General features: G+C 42.4%; 1 protein-coding gene across 3 annotated transcripts in view; it reads left to right on the top strand.

Moving 5' to 3' along the window:
* Window positions 1-20,514, top strand: part of PLCG2 (phospholipase C gamma 2) — a 232,807-nt gene that overhangs the window by 139,526 nt on the left and 72,767 nt on the right. For all 3 annotated transcript variants that reach the window (XM_077451313.1, XM_077451297.1, XM_077451305.1), the window contains exons 17-22: window positions 1,324-1,496; window positions 3,640-3,840; window positions 7,959-8,078; window positions 11,466-11,646; window positions 15,579-15,653; window positions 20,336-20,445. In XM_077451313.1, coding sequence (XP_077307439.1) covers window positions 1,324-1,496; window positions 3,640-3,840; window positions 7,959-8,078; window positions 11,466-11,646; window positions 15,579-15,653; window positions 20,336-20,445 — 860 coding nt within the window. The remainder of the gene's footprint in view (window positions 1-1,323; window positions 1,497-3,639; window positions 3,841-7,958; window positions 8,079-11,465; window positions 11,647-15,578; window positions 15,654-20,335; window positions 20,446-20,514) is intronic.

The following is a 20,514-nucleotide window of genomic DNA, read 5'->3' as shown; positions in this document are numbered from 1 at the left end:
TGACGTGTCCCAGGCTGCCTTGCATGGCCACAAATGTTTTCTATGTTTATGTATGTGCGCCTATGTCTATTTATATATGTGTATGTATGTTTACGTACAGTATATACAGTCTGTCTGTGTATGTTGATGTATGTCTGTTTATATATGTGTATGTATATTTATGTATGCATGTCTATGTATGCATGTATGGTTACATACAGTATATATGTGTATCTATGTCTGTTTATATATGTCTATGTATGTTTATGCATGTAGATCCTTGTATGTATATCCTTGTATGTATGGTTATGTATGTATATCTGTATATCTTTGTATTTACATATGTGTGTCTATGTATGCATATCCATGTATGTACAGTATGTTTATGTATGTCTAGTTTTATATATATATATGTGTGTGTGTGTGTGTGTGTGTGTATGTTTGTCTGAGTATGTATGTACAGTATGCATGTCTATGTATGTATATCCATGTATGTATGTCTGTTTATGTATGTATGTCTTTTTTATATACATGTGTATGTATGTCTGTTTATGTATGTATGTCTTTTTTATATACATGTGTATGTATGTCTGTTTAAATATTTGCATATATGTCTATTTATGTATGTCCTTGTATGTTTATGTATGTATGTCTATGTGTGTTTGTGTATGTATGTCTGTTTATATATGTCTATGTATTTATGCCTATTTATGTGTGTCTATGTATGTATATCTGTATATCAATGTATGTACATATGTGTGTGTGTGTGTGTATGTATATCCATGTATGTACAGTATGTTTATGTATGTATGTCTAGTTTTTTATATATATATATACGTGTGCATATGTATGTATGAGTATGTATGTACTGTATGCATGTCTATGTATGTATATCCATGTATGTATGTCAGTTTATGTATGTATATGTATGTATATCCATTTATTTATATTTATGTATGTATGTATGTCCATATGTATGTCTTTGTATATATGTCTATGTACTATGTATGTTTATGTATGTCTATGTACAGTATGTGTGTTTATGTATGTATATTTATGTACGTATGTCTATATATGTATATGTATGTTTATGTACGTATGTCTATGTACAGTATGTGTGTTCATGTATGTATGTCTATGTACAGTATCTGTATTTATGTATGTATGTGTATGTACAGTATGTTTGTTTATGTATGTATGCCTATGTTTATTATATGTTGTATATAATGATCATTGCTGTATAACATATAGGTAGTAGACGGGTTGATTGGCACCGGGTTCTCTTTCCCGGGATCATTCCTCGTATTCACTGCGGTTTTGTATTCTCTCCCTTCCCTTTCTCAGTCTTCACAAGAGCAGCATGTGCAGGAGAAATGGTTCCACGGGAGGATGCCGGAGGGCCGGTTCATGGCGGAGCGGCTGCTGCAGGAGTACTGCGCTGAGATGGGCGGCAAAGACGGCACTTTCCTGGTGCGGGAGAGCGAGTCGTACCGGAATGATTATACTCTCTCCTTCTGGTATGTCTAGAGATAAACTGCAGGAAACTCATCCTAACAATAAACTATACAGGTGGCTTCTATATACGGGAAATGTTGCCGTGCTATATTCTGTATATTCTGTATATTCTGTATATTCTGTATATTCTGATGCTTTAATCATTTCCTTTTTACTTTTTGTTTTGCTGTCCAATTTTTCCTTTCTGTGAAATAATGCGGCCAATCAGGGGGCTTTTTTGGCTGCCGATCAGCACCTTCCGCAACCCTCGGGGGTCTTGTATAGAAGACCTCCTATTGTCTCTAATATACAGAGTTCCTATGTCGTCAGTGCCACCTAGTGGTAATAATAAAAAAATGTCTCTAATACTCTGGGGGCTAATAATATAGGAACTACATATATTAGAGAAAATACAGTGATTTTCACTCTAAATGTGCAGATGTGTGTCACATCCACACAACAATTGTATACATTGTATTCATACAAGTATAGTAAAATCTCCACAACGGGACACAGATGGAAACAAAATGGGGGTGGCAAGGACGGACCTAGGGGGTGCTGGGCCCAGATTTCAGGAGCGCCCCCTCCCCCCCAGGCTGCTGTGGACACATTGGGGTGGCTAAGCGCTCCTCCTCCTGACCATCATCCTACGGGACACCCGCAGTGCTTGTGGAAGTAGAACGGTGTGGAGGAGACCGGCTTTGCCACGCACTCTGCACGGTGCAGCACCCACCCCCCCATCCCCGTGGCCCCCCTGCAGCTGCTGACCTCTCCTCCTCTCCCCCCCTGCTGGCTTTGGGTGTTTCAGAGGAGCCACAGGGGGACTGAACTCCGGAAATAGATCGCTCTTGCTGCTTTTATCCCCCCCTCCCCCTCACCGATCCCCTGGCACCCCCTCTTCCCCCTCCTCCCCCTCATGCCAGCTACAGCTGTGTCAGGATGGAGAGTGAGATGGGGGAGGGGTGCTGATAAACATTTTCATACAACCCCTTCCTAAATGATCACATGAAATTGGTGCCGATCGCTCCTGTCGTCATTCATCAGTGAAACATAATAAACACAGTTTACTATGCTTCAGTTTGAAGCATAGTAAAGCTGAGGCTGCAGAGAAAGAGACTGTCTCAGTTCCTCTCTCTGTTTCATGGAAGAGACATCAGGGCTCTGTTTACACCCTTAATGTCTCACCATAGCTCCCCCCCCCCCCCACCCCTAATAAAAGGGGAAAAATATAATAATAGACACTTGTTCACTTACAAAAAATATGTTAGTTTTCGTTTATTCGTTTTTTTTCGAAAATTCAGATTTTCAAATTTCTGAATTTTCGAATTTCGAGATTCCGAATATCCGACTTCAAAATTTCTGAACTTTTGAATTTCCGAATTTTCCAATTTTCGGAATTTTCCAATTCCAAAATTCCGAATTTCCAAAATTCAGAATTTCCAGACGGTAACTTCCCCGAGCCCTGTCTGTGTGAATAACTTACACTGACTGGGGGAATGTGGAAGTTGGTAGGATCTAGCTATGACTTAACCAACTAGCAGGAAACAGGAGGGGAGGACAGAAGAAGATACCAAATAACATTAGTAAACAAGTTGTAGTGGCCCAAAACTGCCATTAGATGTCAGCACACTAAAAAACAATAATAACCTAATGCAGTTCAATACAACACAGAACCATTGCTTAAATGTGGGGCAAAACGATGACCAAGCCACCAACCACAGCTGAGCTCACAGTCAACTATTGATGAGTGGAAACTGGTGGGCCGGACTCCTGATGACATCAGCACTGTGTAGCCAATCACAGTGCAAGAAGATTGGGAACCCTGCCTTTTGGCTCCGGCTGTCACAGCCCATTTAAAGCTTTGGGGGTTAAAATTGACTTGCCTTGTAGTTGGCCAATCAGAGAGGACTTCCAGGTCAGCTCGAAAGTCAAAGCCGTCTTGCAGAGACTTCATTGGTGCCATCAGAAATGGTACTTTTTAATCCCAAAGTCTTCATCTTTTATAGGCAGGCTATAAAAAAAGCCTGAAAGCTCCGATGTTATGACCGTTCTCCGTATATCCAGTAAATGAAATCCATCCATTCTCCGACCATTCCTTCCTTCGTTCTTAGCTCTTTTTTGTTTTATGGAAGAGAAGCTAATCTTGTGGTGGTGCCCTTCTTGCAGGAGGTCAGGGAGAGTCCAGCACTGCCGGATCCGCTCTTGTACGGACGGAGAGTACGTGAAGTATTACTTGACCGACAACTTGACGTTCGACAGTATTTATGAGCTAATACAGCACTACAGGGAGTCCTCGCTGCGCTGTGCCGACTTCGAGCTGCGCTTAACGGACGCCGTTCCAAACCCCAACCCCCACCTGTGCAAGGAGTAAGTCTTTCTTTATGTCCATTTGTTGTGTGTCTATGGCAGCCATTCTCAACCAGGGTTCTAAAATATCCTAGGGTTCCTTCAGAGATTTCTAGGAGTTCCTTCAGAGGTTTCTAAGGATCCTTCAGAGGTTGCTAGGAGTTCCTTCAGAGGTTGCTAGGAGTTCCTTCAGAGGTTGCTAGGAGTTCCTTCAGAGGTTACTAGGAGTTCCTTCAGAGGTTGCTAGGAGTTCCTTCAGAGGTTTCTAGGAGTTCCTTCAGAGGTTACTAGGAGTTCCTTCAGAGGTTGCTAGGAGTTCCTTCAGAGGTTTCTAGGAGTTCCTTCAGAGGTTTCTAGGAGTTCCTTTAGAGGTTTCGAGGAGTTCCTTTAGAGGTTGCTAGGAGTTCCTTTAGAGGTTGCTAGGAGTTCCTTCAGAGGTTGCTAAGAGTTCCTTCAGAGGTTGCTAGGAGTTCCTTCAGAGGTTGCTAGGAGTTCCTTCAGAGGTTGCTAAGAGTTCCTTCAGAGGTTGCTAGGAGTTCCTTCAGTGGTTTCTAGGAGTTCCTTCAGAAGTTTCTAGGAGTTCCTTTAGAGGTTGCTAGGAGTTCCTTTAGAGGTTTCTAGGAGTTCCTTTAGAGGTTGCTAGGAGTTCCTTTAGATGTTTCTAGGAGTTCCTTTAGAGGTTTCTAGGAGTTCCATTAGAGGTTGCTAAGAGTTCCTTCAGAGGTTGCTAAGAGTTCCTTCAGAGGTTTCTAATGCCGCGTACACACGACAGGACTTAAGTCCGGCAGACTTTCGACGGAGTTCTGACGGAGTTCTGACAGAGTTCTGACGGACTTTCCGAATGAACAGACTTGGGCACACACAATCACACCAAAGTCCGACATATTCGAACGTGATGACGTACGACTGGACTAGAATAAGGAAGTTCATAGCCAGTAGCCAATAGCTGCCCTAGCATCGGTTTAAGTCCGTCAGACTAGCATACACACGAGCGGATTTCTCAGTAGGAACTGGGTCCGGCAGAGTTCTGTCGGAAAAATTTGAAACATGTTCCATTTCTAAAGTCTGTCAGACTTTTGCAAATCAAAAGTCCGCTGCAGCCCACACACGTTCGAATAGTCTGCCGGAATCATTCTGTCAGACTTTTGATGTTGAAAAGTCTGGTCGTGTGTACAGGGCATTAGGTTCCTTCAGAGGTTGCTAGGAGTTCCTTTAGAGGTTGCTAAGAGTTCCTTTAGATGTTTCTAGGAGTTCCTTTAGAGGTTGCTAGGAGTTCCTTCAGAGGTTGCTAAGAGTTCCTTCAGCGGTTGCTAGGAGTTCCTTTAGAGCAGGGGTGTCCAAACTTTTTTCAAAGAGGGCCAGATTCGATGAAGTGAACATGTGTGAGGGCCGACCATTTTGCCTGACATTCTTTGAACCATTAAAATTCGGTCATTCGAGCACTCATACCTGGCCCAACAAAAATTCTCGTGCCTTTGTCGCGCTCGTTTGCCTGACACACAGACGAATGCTCTGTTCTTTAGGGGTACCGTTAAGTCTTAATGGTACCCCACACATTGGAAACATGGGGTGCTTTTGGTGCAGCGCAATTAAAAAAAAAAAAAAAAGCTCTGGGACTTCTTTCCCTGCATTTTTGTGGGTATGGAAGCCCATTGAAATGCATGGGCTGCCCTACACACAGCATGCAGCCATGCAGATGTGAACCAAGGGCTTATTGGAGGGGCAGTAAAACTACATGGTTAAGCTGTTTTTACCACCCCCAACTTCTCCCCCTTTAGCTGCAGAGGGAGCAGCTGGGGGTGTACACATGCTGTGGCTGCAGCTGGAGGTATGCTCAGGGTGAATGGGCCTGCACTGCAACTACCCCGCAACTGTGTAGACTGCACAGTTGCGGTATAGTGATGCTACATTTACGGGCTTAAAACAGGTGGTGAGGAGGCAACATAATGCCTCTTTACCACCTTTCAAATGCCTCTGAAAAGCGATCTGTATATGGATTGCTTTTCAGAGGAGCAGCAATCCTGGCTGCTATCACACACACAAGCACCACAAAATCAGTTCTGATGGTACAAGAATGGGGGGGGGGGGGGGGGGGTCTGGATTAAAAGTAACACACATGCATACACATACACACAGACATACACACATACAGACACATGCATACACATACAGACACATGCATATACTTACATACATACAGACACATGCACACACACACATACAGACACATGCACACACATACATACATACAGACATACACGCACATACAGACATACATACACACACACACACACACACACACACACACATACATGCACACAGATACATACAGACACACATGCTGCACACACATACAAACACACATACATGCACACACATACAGACAGACATACACGCACATACATACAGACACACATGCACATACGCATACATACAGACATACATGGACACACACACACATGCAATCATACATGCACAGACACACACACACATGCACATACAGACACACATACACACACACACACACATATAGACACACATGCACACACATACATACAGACATGCACACACATGCACAGACACACATACATACAGACACACATGCACACACACACATACATACATACATACATACATACATACAGACACACATGCACACACATGCATACAGACAGACATGCACACACATACATACATACAGACATGCACACACACACACATACAGACAGACATGCACACACACACACATACAGACACACATGCACATACATACAGACAGACATGCACACATATACATACAGACACACATGCACACATACAGACACACATGTACACACATACATACATACAGACACACATGCACACATACAGACACACATGTACACACATACATACATACAGACACACATGCACACACACACACATACACATAAATGAAGCCTTTTTAAAACGAATCTAGCTTGTAGTACAGTACCTTTCCATTCCATTTCCTCATTCAGCCGGGTACTGCACTGTAGGGGGAAGCAGAGGGCACAGCACACTCCTCTGCACTTTACTTTCACTTTTGAAGCCGACGGAGCTTCACACAGTGCCGGGGATCGGCTCATTTGACAGCCCTGATCCCGCAGCACACCAGGCGGGCCGTTCAAAACCGGACTGCGGGCCGCGATTGGCCCGCGGGCCGGACTTTGGACATGCCTGCTTTAGAGGTTTCTAGGAGTTCCTTTAGATGTTTCTAGGAGTTCCTTTAGAGGTTGCTAGGAGTTCCTTTAGAGGTTGCTAGGAGTTCCTTCAGAGGTTGCTAAGAGTTCCTTCAGAGGTTGCTAGGAGTTCCTTCAGAGGTTGCTAGGAGTTCCTTCAGAGGTTGCTAGGAGTTCCTTCAGAGGTTGCTAAGAGTTCCTTCAGAGGTTGCTAGGAGTTCCTTCAGAAGTTGCTAGGAGTTCCTTCAGAGGTTTCTAGGAGTTCCTTCATAGGTTTCAAGGAGTTCCTTCAGAGGTTTCTAGGGTTCCTTCAGAGGTTGCTAGAAGTTCCTTCAGAGGCTAAGGGTTCCTTGAGCTGACTGATTGACCTCCCAATGGTACCATTATTCAGAAGATCCCCAGCTTATTAGTACCCTTGTTCAGCAGATCCCCTGCTCATTAGTACCCCTAGCTCTTCAGATGCCTCATTCAGTAGTAAACCCCAGCTTTGCTGATCCCACACGCATTACACTCCTGTTCAACAGATCCCCAGCTCATTAGTATCTTCATTCAGCAGATCCCCAGCTTATTAGTACCCTCTTTCAGCATATCCCCAGGTAAGAGGCTTGAGAAAGAGGTTGTACCAACTTGAAACACGTTGCTACACCCCCTTCAGACTTCTGACAGTTCAGCTCCAGTTAAGGTCCATCTTGTGGTACATGGAACCTCCACATCCTTGCCCTGGGTGCTGGACAAACCCATCCCAGTATTGGTGGCCACTATCAGGAAATTAGTCAAAAGCAAAGTAGAAGGAAGTGGCTGGAGGTGACCCACCTTTTCCCTGTCCTACTTGTGTGTCGCCAAAGCACCGTTGCTGTCACATAAGAAGAAGGGGCCCAGTTCCCTTTAATGTCTGTGGTTAATGGATGGATCACTGACCGGTTATTCATTTTGGTGTAGTTGGTATTACGACAACCTGAGTCGAGGAGAAGCTGAAGAAATGCTGACGAGGATACCGCGAGATGGAGCGTTTCTGATACGAAAGAGAGACGAGCCAAATTCCTACGCCATCACCTTCAGGTAGGTGCTCCCTTTCTCATTCTATCCTATTTTTCATCCCAGGATTCTGATTGGACGTTTAGAAAGGACCTAATCTTCTCTGTTGTACTAATTCAATGAAGCGTGAAGAATTTAAGCCCAACTCCATTCAAAACCGTCCAACAGCTGGAACTCTCCACAGGATCTTCCTACAACCAAAAACAGCTAAATGACTCGGATGAGGGGCATTCCCCTCTCCACATCTTCTTACAGAATTGTGAATTCCTAATTAGTCAGTTTGCACAGTCTGCCAACAAGCATGTGGCCCCTAAATGAAAACACATTTTTTCCAGCCTTCTCCCCCTTTTTTCGCCTGGTTGTGAATGACGTTTGCCTCCCGGGTTCTGTGTGTGCTCAGATGTGCTGCAGGGCCTTGCAGCACATCTGTGCATGTGGGATGGAGGGTTCTACCACGTATGAATGAAGACGGAGCTGGTAAGCTGGTATGGAAGTCCCAACACTTCCAACACAGTGTGACTGCGCATGCATGTGAACCCCAGTAAATGTGCGTGCTGGGACCCAAATGCCTGGCAGGGCCCTTCACCACATCTGCACATACATCAGACTATGGGCCCTTCTGTATGGGTGACAGCACTCTCTACAACATAGAAGCAGCTGGCATGAATGTTTGCTTTTCTTTCTAGGGTGGGGGGTGGGGGGGTGTTATGTTAAACTATCGATTGCTCTTGTGGCGCCCTCCCATTGACCTCCATAGTTGAGTTTGAAAACTTTCAAAGTTCTCATCCTGTTCTTGGACGATCAACATCTGCCTTGACACCATGTCTTCACAAACCATGAGCATACAAGGTGGTATTGTGGTAGACCTTATAACACCACCGATGGCCAACCATTGATCTAATCTGCGCTCATTTCACTGACCGTGAAGGTTCTCATTGATCCTCATCATGGTACATGTATTAGTAGTCACATTCAACTAAACTTGTTTTGCAATGGTGAAGATGTTCTCCAAGACACTTCTTTAGTTCCGATGAGTGTCTGGATGATACCCCACCATTTATATCCACAAAGGTAGCATCGACACCTTCATCCAATCCCCATGGACTGTGTCAAGGCCAATGTTCATTGCCTAAGAACATAGAAGACAACTGGTTCACAAGAAGCCTAAAAGAGGCCATCTGTGTCAACCTGGTATAACTATTATTGAACAGTGGTGGGGCCTTCAACACCCTCCATTCTTCCACATATAATTGCCATTTTCCCATTTCTAGCCCAGCAATTTAACAAATCACACCTTCAGCCATGAGAATAGATGGATTGACACCTATGCAGACTTCCTGACATCAAGGATGGGATGATGCAACAAGAACAGGGAGGTTCCACCATTTTCACACCTCCCATCCTGTTCTTGGACAATCAACATCTGCCTTAATGCTTTCCATGGTGATTGGGTTAAGGTGTCTGTGCTACCTGTATAGGGGGTATCCTCCCGACATTCATTAGAACTGAAGAAGTGGTTGGAAAAGCTATAAAACGTCTTCAATGTTATAGAACAAGTCCAGTTGAATGTGACTAATCACCACTAGCTCAGTGTTCTAAGTCTTAGTCTCTAACAGGAAAGGCAAAAGTCCTGGAAGTCGCACATCTCTGCAAAACACCATTAGAAGGTGTTTGACAGCCTCAGCCAGGGCTGGACTGGGACAGAAATTTGGCCCTGGACTTCACCCAGACCGGCCCACTTACATTTTGAGTGTCCCATCAGCACTCCCTTACATCAGAGTGTCCCATCAGCAGCCCCTTTACATCAGAGTGTCCCATCAGCAGCCCTCTTACATCAGAGTGTCCCATCACCAGCCCCCTTACATCAGAGTGTCCCATCACCAGCCCCCTTACATCAGAGTGTCCCATCACCAGCCCCCTTACATCAGAGTGTCCCATCAGCAGCCCCCTTACATCAGAGTGTCCCATCAGCACCCCCTTACATCAGAGTGTCCCATCAGCAACCCCCTTACATCAGAGTGTCCCATCACCAGCCCCCTTACATCAGAGTGTCCCATCACCAGCCCCCTTACATCAGAGTGTCCTATCACCAGCCCCCTTACATCAGAGTGTCCCATCAGCACCCCCTTACATCAGAGTGTCCCATCAGCACCCCCTTACATCAGAGTGTCCCATCACCAGGCCCCTTACATCAGAGTGTCCCATCACCAGGCCCCTTGCATCAGAGTGTCCCATCACCAGCCCCCTTACATCAGAGTGTCCCATCAGCACCCCTTGCATCAGAGTGTCCCATCAGCACCCCTTACATCAGAGTGTCCCATCAGCACCCCTTACATCAGAGTGTCCCATTACCAGCCCCCTTACATCAGAGTGTCCCATTACCAGCCCCCTTACATCAGAGTGTCCCATTACCAGCCCCCTTACATCAGAGTGTCCCATCAGCACTCCCTTACATCAGAGTGTCCCATCAGCACTCCCTTACATCAGAGTGTCCCATCAGCACCCCCTTACATCAGAGTGTCCCATCAGCACCCCTTACATCAGAGTGTCCCATCAGCACCCCTTACATCAGAGTGTCCCATCAGTACTCCCTTACATCAGAGTGTCCCATCAGCACTCCCTTACATCAGAGTGTCCCATCAGCACCCCCTTGCATCAGAGTGTCCCATCAGCACCCCTTACATCAGAGTGTCCCATTACCAGCCCCCTTAAATCAGAGTGGCCCACAGAGCCATCGGCCCACCGGGAGACTCCCGGTAGTCCCAATGGCCAGTACATGCCTGGCCTCAGCCCAGGCTCCAACCAGCCCGTGGAGCTTAGTCATGGGAATCTCCATGACTTAGCTCCTTGGGCTGGTTGGATCCTGGGCTGAGGCTGTCCTACACCTTCTTACGGGGGTTATGCAGAGATGTGCGACTTCCTGGACTTTTCCCTTTTGCATTAGATGTCTACAGCAGGGACGAGCTCTGTCCTTGTCTGCACTGTAAGCGGTTGCTACATAAGAGTACCTGGTGGAGCCTTGAGCTGCACTTGTCAAATTGGTTTAAGTCTTAGCTCCTGTTTGCTCTCTCACCCAACATCTCTGGTTTGCTGGAGACCTCACTGGACTGACTAGATCAGTCTATGGTTGTGGGTGCGTGGCTGTGTGGGCAACCGGGAAGAAGTCCCTTCCAGTGGGTTGTGCCCAATGGTGAACGGTGGTGGTGGACTATTTGGGGACTTGGGTTGCTACCTTCCCAATTCGGCTCGATGGTCGTTTCAGCAAGAAGTCATGGGTGGCGTCGAAGGAGTGACCGGGAGCTCCTTCTATCCTACCCAATACTTTTCTTACCCAACGTGGCAGCCCAAGTAAAATAAATTCGGGGAGCTACATTAAATCTCAGCCGGTGTAATTGTATTTTCATATTGTAGGGCGGAGGGTAAAGTGAAGCACTGCAGAATCCAGAAAGATGGCCGCCTGTTTGTCTTGGGAACTTCGGCTTATTTTGAAAACTTGGTGGAGCTGGTCAATTATTACGAGAAGCACACGCTGTACCGGAAGATGAAGCTTCGCTACCCTGTGACCGAGGAACTGCTGATGAGATTCAACGCTGTACGTCCCAAGTTTCTCATATCTCAGATATAGTCTATGTGGTTGGCCATAATCCCGATAAAAATTGTGGGTTGTTTGCCAATTAAAGTGGGAGTCCGCCGTTTTTTTTTTTTTTTTTTTTTTTTAAGTCAGCGGCTACAAATACTGCAGCTGCTGACTTTTAAAATAAGGACACTTACCCGCCCAGCGCGCCCGCGATGTTGGCACCCGAAGCCGATCTCTCGATCGTCTCTCGGGTGCTACCGCCGCCATCTTGGGTATGGGAATCAGGAAGTGGAGCCTTGCGGCTTCACTTCCCGGTTCCCTACTGCGCATGCGCGAGTCGCGCTGCGCAATAAGGATGGTCCCCGCTGTCCCTGGGATCTGTGTGTTTCCCAGCGGACAGCGGGGGACCCACAGGAAGTGGCGTAAATATCCGCAGATTCTGCGGATATTTATGCCGGAAGTGGGTGCAAATACCTGTACTGTTCAGGTATCTGCACCCCCCTCCCCCTCCCCCCTGAAAGGTGCCAATTGTGGCGCCGGAGAGGAGGAGGGTTCCGATGAGCGGAAGTTCCACTTTAGGGTGGAGCCCCGCTTTAAAGTGGGGAAAAAAAATTTGTACATTATATAGAAACACAGAATATTGACAACAAAAAAAGACCAAGGGCTCTCTTTTTTGAATAATCAAAAGTTGGACGAAATTTTCGTTATTTGGATGTATCCAAATTTCTGAATCACAACAGTAACGAATTTCAACGAATCTGAAATACATTATACCAAAACAAATTTTTCCAAACTTCGAATTTGAAAATTAATTCAAATTTGAAAATTAATTTGAATTTTTTTTTAATTAATTTGAATTTTTTTTTTATTAATTTGAATTTTTTTTTTATTAATTTGAATTTTTTTTAAATTAATTTGAATTTTTTTTAAATTAATTTGAATTTTTTTAAATTAATTTGAATTTTTTTTTAATTAATTTGAATTTTTTTTAAATTAATTTGAATTTTTTTTTAATTAATTTGAATTTTTTTGAAAATTTATTTGAATTTTTTTTAAATTAATTTGAATTTTTTTGAAAATTAATTTGAATTTTTTTGAAAATTAATTTGAATTTTTTTGAAAATTAATTTGAATTTTTTTTTAATTAATTAGAATTTTTTTTTTAATTAATTTGAATTTTTTTTTTAATTAATTTGAATTTTTTTAATTAATTCAATTTCGAAAATGGAAACCTATTGCAATCAATGCAGTACGGTATAAAAGTGAAATAAGATGATGATTTCCTACTTATTCTGCTTTATAGAATAGATCAAAACAGAACAGAATAAAATATAAACAGAATGGAATAGAAAATCATAGATTATAATAAAATAAAATAAAACAGAATAGAATAGAATTTTTTTTTTTAATTAATTATCAAAAAAATGGAGGTGGTTGTTATCTTCTTGAACAGGCCGATATCCCTCTATATCCCTCTAGTATATGAATACTATTTTTTTCCGCTTGTGGTTGAAAGGCACAGGTGTGTCACAAAACTTTGTTCATTAAAATATAAAATAAAAAATTTTAATAGTATCAAAAAATACATTTAGTAGAACAAAAGAGTATTAAAACACAATTTTATGCTTTGAAATACTAAGCTAATACATAGAAAAATGGCAAAAACCAATCACGTATGTGGATATAATACATGTATAAACTGGTATTGATCTTCATTCACAGTTTCAACGCGTTTCGGAGTAGCCTTAACTCCTTCTTCAGGCACAATCCATTATTCAGTTTATTATACATATAATTTATTAATTTTTTTATACAATTATAATAAACTGCATAACAGATTGTCCCCGAAGAAGGAGTTAAGGCTACTTTGAAACGTGTTGAATCAGTGAATGCAGATCAATACCAGTTTATACATGTATTATATCCACATACGTGATTGGTTTTTGCCATTTTTCTATGGATTAGCTTAGTATTTTTAAGCATAAAATTGTGTTTTAATACGCTTTTGTTCTACTACATGTACTTTTTGATACTATTAAAATGTAACATTTTGTAACAAAGTTTTGTTACATGCCTGTGCCTTTAAAGTCCCGCCCCGAGGGGGAAAAAATTGCGTTCAGAATAGAAAATAAAGGAATAAAATAGAATAAAACAAAATAGAATTAAATAGAAAAGACTATAAGCCCCTGTACACACGGTCGGAGATTTCCACAACCAAATCCGTCGGATTTTGCCCGTTGGATTTTGTCCGTCGGATCTTGTCGGAAACTGTTGCATACACACGGTCGGACAAAGTTGGCGAAAAATCCGATCTTTCAGAACGTGATGACGTAATTTCGTTACGATGGGACTACATTCAGGCTAGTAGCCAATAGCTTTGATGTAGGAATTTGATCTGAGCATGCGTGGCACTTGGTCCGATCAAAACATCTACACATGATCGGAGTATGTCCGACCGGCCCAGTTGGTCGGGGAAATATTTCCAACATGTTGGAAAATTGGGTCCGACGGATATTCCGACGGAATCAGTCTGATGCAGACCACACACAGTCGGATTATCCGACAACACGGTCCGATAGGACACATTCCGACGGATTCTCCGATCGTGTGTACAAGGGCTAAGAGAACATAATGGAAAATAAAGGAATAGACTAGAATAGAAAATAAAGGAAGAGACAATAATAGAATAAAATAGAACAGACTAGAATAGAAAATAAAAGAATAGAAGAGTAAAATTGAATAGAAAATAAAAGAATAGAAGAGTAGAATCGAATAGAAAATAAAAGAATAGAAGAGTAGAATAGAATAGAAAATAAAAGAATAGATTAGAATAGAATAAAATAGAACGGATACAGCTGTCCTCTGAAATTCAAAATTCGTATCGACTTCAACGTTTACATTTTGAATCGCTTTGAAAATAACGAATATACGAAATGAATCCAGAATGTACAAAACAAATCCCGAAAACGAATCATTCTAATATACCCAATGTGACAAAATGAAAATATTAACCTGTTTGCACGGAACGCAGAGAAATATGCGCCCTCTTGGTGACTGGGCCGAGCGGCTGCATATTTGCGTGCAATAGCTCTGATAGAGCTGTGCCGGGAGCGCGCACCCTGCGTTCTCCCAGCACAGTTACCAGCGGTTTACAATCTGGAACCTGCTGATCATGTGACCGCCATGACAGCCAATCACAACGCTCACATTGGCCATAAGCCCCGCTCCACCTCCCGGGAATTTTGAACCCCTTAAAGGGCCGGCAAACACTGGCTCTAAGGGGTTAACGTAGAGAACGGATGTGATTCGAAACCAAATTTTTCCGCACATCTCTACTCTCTTTTTTTTGTCTGAGGATAGTTCACCCAAGCATGTTTAAATTAATTGAGGGGTCTATTTATAAAATGTGCTGGGTGATTGTCACGAGCATTGGCCCGTATTTTGCCTATTTATATCTGAGGATCATCAGCTCCATCTAGTGGTCATAAGGCAGTATTTCCTGCTCAAAGTAGTTCAGGAACATATCACATTATGGCCATTAGTTGGAGCCGGAGAGCATAGGGGATAATTTATTAGGCAAAACACAGGATTATTCGTAAAACGGCCAAGTCAATGCTTGAGGCATTTGCACAGCAAATATTTTATAAGTAGACCCTTATTTTTATAATATTTTTTTATATATTTTATAAGTAGACCCAACGCTGTCGATTGATTCATTACCTCCGCTGGAAGTCCGTTTTGTGTACCTCCCAGCTCTTCCTGCTAGTCTGAGGCAATCTACCCATGTTCTTGATGTGTGTGTGTTTTTCTTTTTTTAAATCTTTTAATTTTTTTTTTTTTTTTATTTTTTTTTACAATGCTGCCCTTCTGAACGTATTAAATTTAAAGTTGGTCCTGTATTGGTCAGAGCACTCCTCTCCCAAATCCAGTAACTCTTTCTGTTCCAGGAAAAAGACGTAGACTCCATTTACGGCGTGAAGTCCAAGCTGTACGTGGATCCCAGTGAAATCTCGCCGGCCATGGTGAGAAGAATTCCCCCTTCTACATCACAATTCTACAATCACATCACCTGAGCAGGAAAAACAAACAGCTCAGGAATGATTATTACTAACGCACCCAGATTACAGCTCTGTAACACGTCTCACCCAATCAGAAATGATTACCCAAGGGATTAAATCGTACTGGATACATTTATTATTAACCACTTCAAGTCCTATTTTTTTTTTTTTTTACATTTTTCACTTGCATGTTAAAATCTGAATTTTTGCTAGAAAACGACTTAAATTTCCCAAACAATTATATACAGCATCTCACAAAAATAAGTACACCCCTCACATTTTTGGAAATCTTTTCTTCTATCTTTTCATGTGACAACACTGGGGCTGAAACAACAAATCGATTAATCGACAACTAATCGATTATGAAATGAATCGATTACTATTTTCATAATCGATTAATCGGCCAGTAACAAAATGGGGTTAAATTTAATGAGTCTGATGATATTTACCAGATTGACCCTTTAATATTATATACAGTATATCTCTCCTCTAATATTATATACAGTATATCTCCCCTCTAATGGTATATACAGTATATCTCTCCTCTAATATTATATACAGTATATCTCTCCTCTAAAAGTATATACAGTATATCTCTCCTCTAATATTATATACAGTATATCTCTCCTCTAATGGTATATACAGTATATCTCTCCTCTAATATTATATACAGTATATCTCTCCTCTAATGGTATATACAGTATATCTCTCCTCTAATATTATATACAGTATATCTCTCCTCTAAAAGTATATACAGTATATCTCTCCTCTAATATTATATACAGTATATCTCTCCTCTAATGGTATATACAGTATATCTCCCCTCTAATGGTATATACAGTATATCTCCCCTCTAATGGTATATACAGTATATCTCTCCTCTAATATTATATACAGTATATCTCTCCTCTAAAAGTATATACAGTATATCTCTCCTCTAATATTATATACAGTATATCTCCCCTCTAATGGTATATACAGTATATCTCTCCTCTAATATTATATACAGTATATCTCTCCTCTAAAAGTATATACAGTATATCTCTCCTCTAATATTATATACAGTATATCTCCCCTCTAATGGTATATACAGTATATCTCTCCTCTAATATTATATACAGTATATCTCTCCTCTAATATTATATACAGTATATCTCCCCTCTAATGGTATATACAGTATATAGCCTCTAATGGTATATACAGTATATCTCTTCTAATGGTATATACAGTATATATCTCAGCTCTAATGGTATATACAGTATCTCTCCTCTAAAAAAAAAAAGTATATACAGTATATAGCCTATAATAGTATATACAGTATATCTCTCCTCTAATATTATATACAGTATATCTCTCCTCTAATAGTATATACAGTATATCTGTCCTCTAATAGTATATACAGTATATCTGTCCTCTAATATTATATACAGTATATCTGTCCTCTAATAGTATATACACTATATCCCTCCTCTAATATTATATACAGTATATCTCTCCTCTAATATTATATATAGTATATCTCCCCTCTAATGGTATATAGCATCTAATGGTATATACAGTGTATCTCCTCTAATGGTATATACAGTGTATCTCCTCTAATGGTATATATAGTATATCTCTTCTAATGGTATATACAGTATATCTCTTCTAATGGTATATACAGTATATATCTCAGCTCTAATGGTATATACAGTATCTCTCCTCTAAAAGTATATACAGTATATAGCCTATAATAGTATATACAGTATATCTCTCCTTAGTATATACAGTATATCTCTCCTCTAATAGTATATACAGTATATATCCTCTAATAGTATATACAGTATATCTTCAATAGTATATACGGCATATCTCCTCTAATAGTATATACAGTATATATCCCCTCTAATATATACAGTATATCTCTTCTGTCATTCTCAGAGTGGATCAGATATTTCTCTCCCTAAACATATAGTTGGTTATTTATATTTACCACTGCATATAGAGATATTTAAGAATAAATTGCCTTTTTTTTTAAACTTTACATATTAACTAAATTAAACACCACACTTTTATTTTAAGGCTATTAACCGATTAATCAATTAATCAAAGCAATAATCGGTCAATGAATCGATTATGAAAATAATTGTTAGTTGCAGCCCTAGACAACACTGAAGAAATGACACTTGTCTGCAATGTAAAGTAGTGAGTGTACAGCTTGTATAACAGTGTCAATTTCCTGTCCCCTCAAAATAACTCAACACACAGCCATTAATGTCTAAACCGCTGGCAACAAAAGTCAGTACACCCCTAAGTGAAAATCTCCAAATTGGGCCCAAAGTGTCAATATTTTGTGTGGCCGCCATTATTTTCCAGCACTGCCTTAACCCTCTTGGGCATGGAGGTCACCAGAGCTTCACAGGTCACCACTGGAGTCCTCTTCCCCTCCTCCATGACAACATCACGGAGCTGGTGGATGTTGGAGACCTTGCGCTTCTCCACCTTCTGGTTGAGGATGTCCCACAGATGATCAATAGGGTTTAGGTCTGGAGACATGCTTGGCCAGTCCATCGCCTTTACCCTCAGCTTCTTTAGCAAGGCAGGGGTGGTGTTGGAGGTGTGTTTGGGGTGGTTATCATGTTGGAATACTGCCCTGCGGTCCAGTCTCTGAAGGGAGGGGATCATGCTCTGCTTCAGTATGTCACAGTACATGATGACATTCATGGTCCCCTCAATGATCTGTAGCCCCCCAGTGCCGGCAGCACTCATGCAGCCCCAGACCATGACACCCCCACCACCATGCCTGACTGTAGACAAGACACACTTGTCTTTGTCCTCCTCACCTGACTCCCTGCTCTGGCAGAAACTTCCCTTCATCTGTGTGACTTGTCCGCTGCAGCCTTCTGTGGTCACGCTCCTGTCTTCACCTTGCACATGACAGGGTTAAAAGTCCTGCACTGTGCATGATGATGATGCTGAGGCCCCACCCACAGGCTGGACCTTCAGGAGGAGAGCCCCGGAGCCTGCTGCTGGAGCAGGGAGTCAGGTAAGTAATGCAGCCTCTTCTGAAACTCCATATTTTACTTACTTATGAAATATAGAGATTAGTCGTTTTGCCACTAGGGGGAGCTCACAGCTCAACGATCGCTCTCTTTCTCTCTCTCTCCCATGAGAAAATACGACTGTCCCTATCTACCCACTGAATTGCAAATTCTACAAAAAAACATTGTTTTAAAGACATTCAGGACAAAAAAATCTGAGCAGCTAGCAAACAGCACACATGGTGTGATACATGGGAATGCTATAGCGGAAAGGTGAGCGGGGACTGGAGAGAGAGTACTGGGCGGCAGAGTATCATCAGAGCTGGGGGACCAGAGCAGGAGAAACTAGCAGTTGTTACATGTGGTGAGCAGTATGGGATCAATATAGCAGGAGGTGAGCAGGGACCAGGGAGAGGGGAGGGTGAGCAAACCAGAGGATCAGCAGAGCTCGGGGACTGGGGCAGGAGATATGAGCAATGCCACACGTGGTGAGCAGTATGGAAGCAATATAGCGGGAGGTGAGCTGGGACTGGAGAGAGAGGAGGATGAGCAAACCAGAGGATCGGCAGAGCTGGGGGACTGGAGCAGGAGAAATGAGCAATGTCACATGTGGTGAGCAGCATGGGAGCAATATAGAGGTAGATGAGCTGGGACTGTAGAGAGATCAGGATCATCAAACCAGAGGATTGGCAGAACGTAGAGTTACGACCGAGTGGGAAATCAGCAGAGCTGGGGGTTACTATTGACTGGGGGATGAGCAGAGCTGGAGATTACTACTGAGTGGAGAATCAGCAGAGCCAGGGGTACTATTCAGTGCGGGATGAGCAAAGTTAGTGATTTCTAATGAGTGGGAGATCAGCAGAGCTGGTGGTTACTATTGAGTGGGGGATGAGAAGAGCTGGGGGTACTACTGAGTGGGGAATCAGCAGAGCTGGGGGTACTATTGAGTGCGGGATGAGCAAAGTTATGGATTTCTAATGAGTGGGAGATCAACAGAGCTGGAGGTTACTATTGGGCGGTAGATCAGCAGAGTTGGGGGTTACTACGGAGTGGTGAATCAGCAGAGCTGGGGGTTGCTATTGAATGGGGAATCAGCAGAGCTGGGGGTACTATTGAGTGCGGGATGAGCAAAGTTAAGGATTTCTAATGAGCGGAGGATCGACAGAGCTGGAGGTTACTATTGAGTGGAAGATCAGCAGAGCTGGGGTTACTACTGAGCCAGGGATCTGCTGAACAAGGGTTTTAATGAGTTAGGGATCTGCTGAGCAAGGGGTACTAATGATCTGGGGATCTGCTGAATAGGGGTACTATCGAGCTGGGGGTATTACTGAGTTAGGGGTACTACTGAGCCATTGCTTTGTTTAAAACAAATGGAAAATCAACACACAGAGGGCATTTGCCAAGCTTCACCGAAGCATCAAAGGGTATCAATAAAGCATGCTGAAGCTGTAGGTACTTCAATATGTGTATTAAAGTAGAAACAAGCTGACGGGGAAAATGTTGTCACCTCCTGGCTGTGCTGTCTGGCAGATGTATTTGTGTTTCAAAGTGTATCTAGTTTGGAGCGTCTACATTTGCCCCACTAACCCCTTACCCTTGTATATATTATCTTTTTTTTTTTCCAAGCCCCAAGGGACAGTTATAGCTTTATATAACTATTCTGCTAAAAGAGCGGATGAGCTGAGCTTCTGCACGGGCGCCGTCATTCACAACGTTGTGAAGATCTCCGAAGGATGGTGAGGAGGACCGCTCATGACTTTATTCATCGCTAGTTATATTGGAATGGGGGGGGGTTATATTGGGAT

Source organism: Lithobates pipiens, unplaced genomic scaffold (assembly GCF_037356315.1).
Source record: "Lithobates pipiens isolate NorthernLeopardFrog02 unplaced genomic scaffold, aLitPip1_a1.2 Scaffold_10, whole genome shotgun sequence".
Taxonomy (NCBI): Eukaryota; Metazoa; Chordata; class Amphibia; order Anura; family Ranidae; genus Lithobates; species Lithobates pipiens.
The sequence above is the reverse complement of the archived record's forward strand: the minus strand, read 5'-3'. Positions and strand labels throughout refer to the sequence as shown.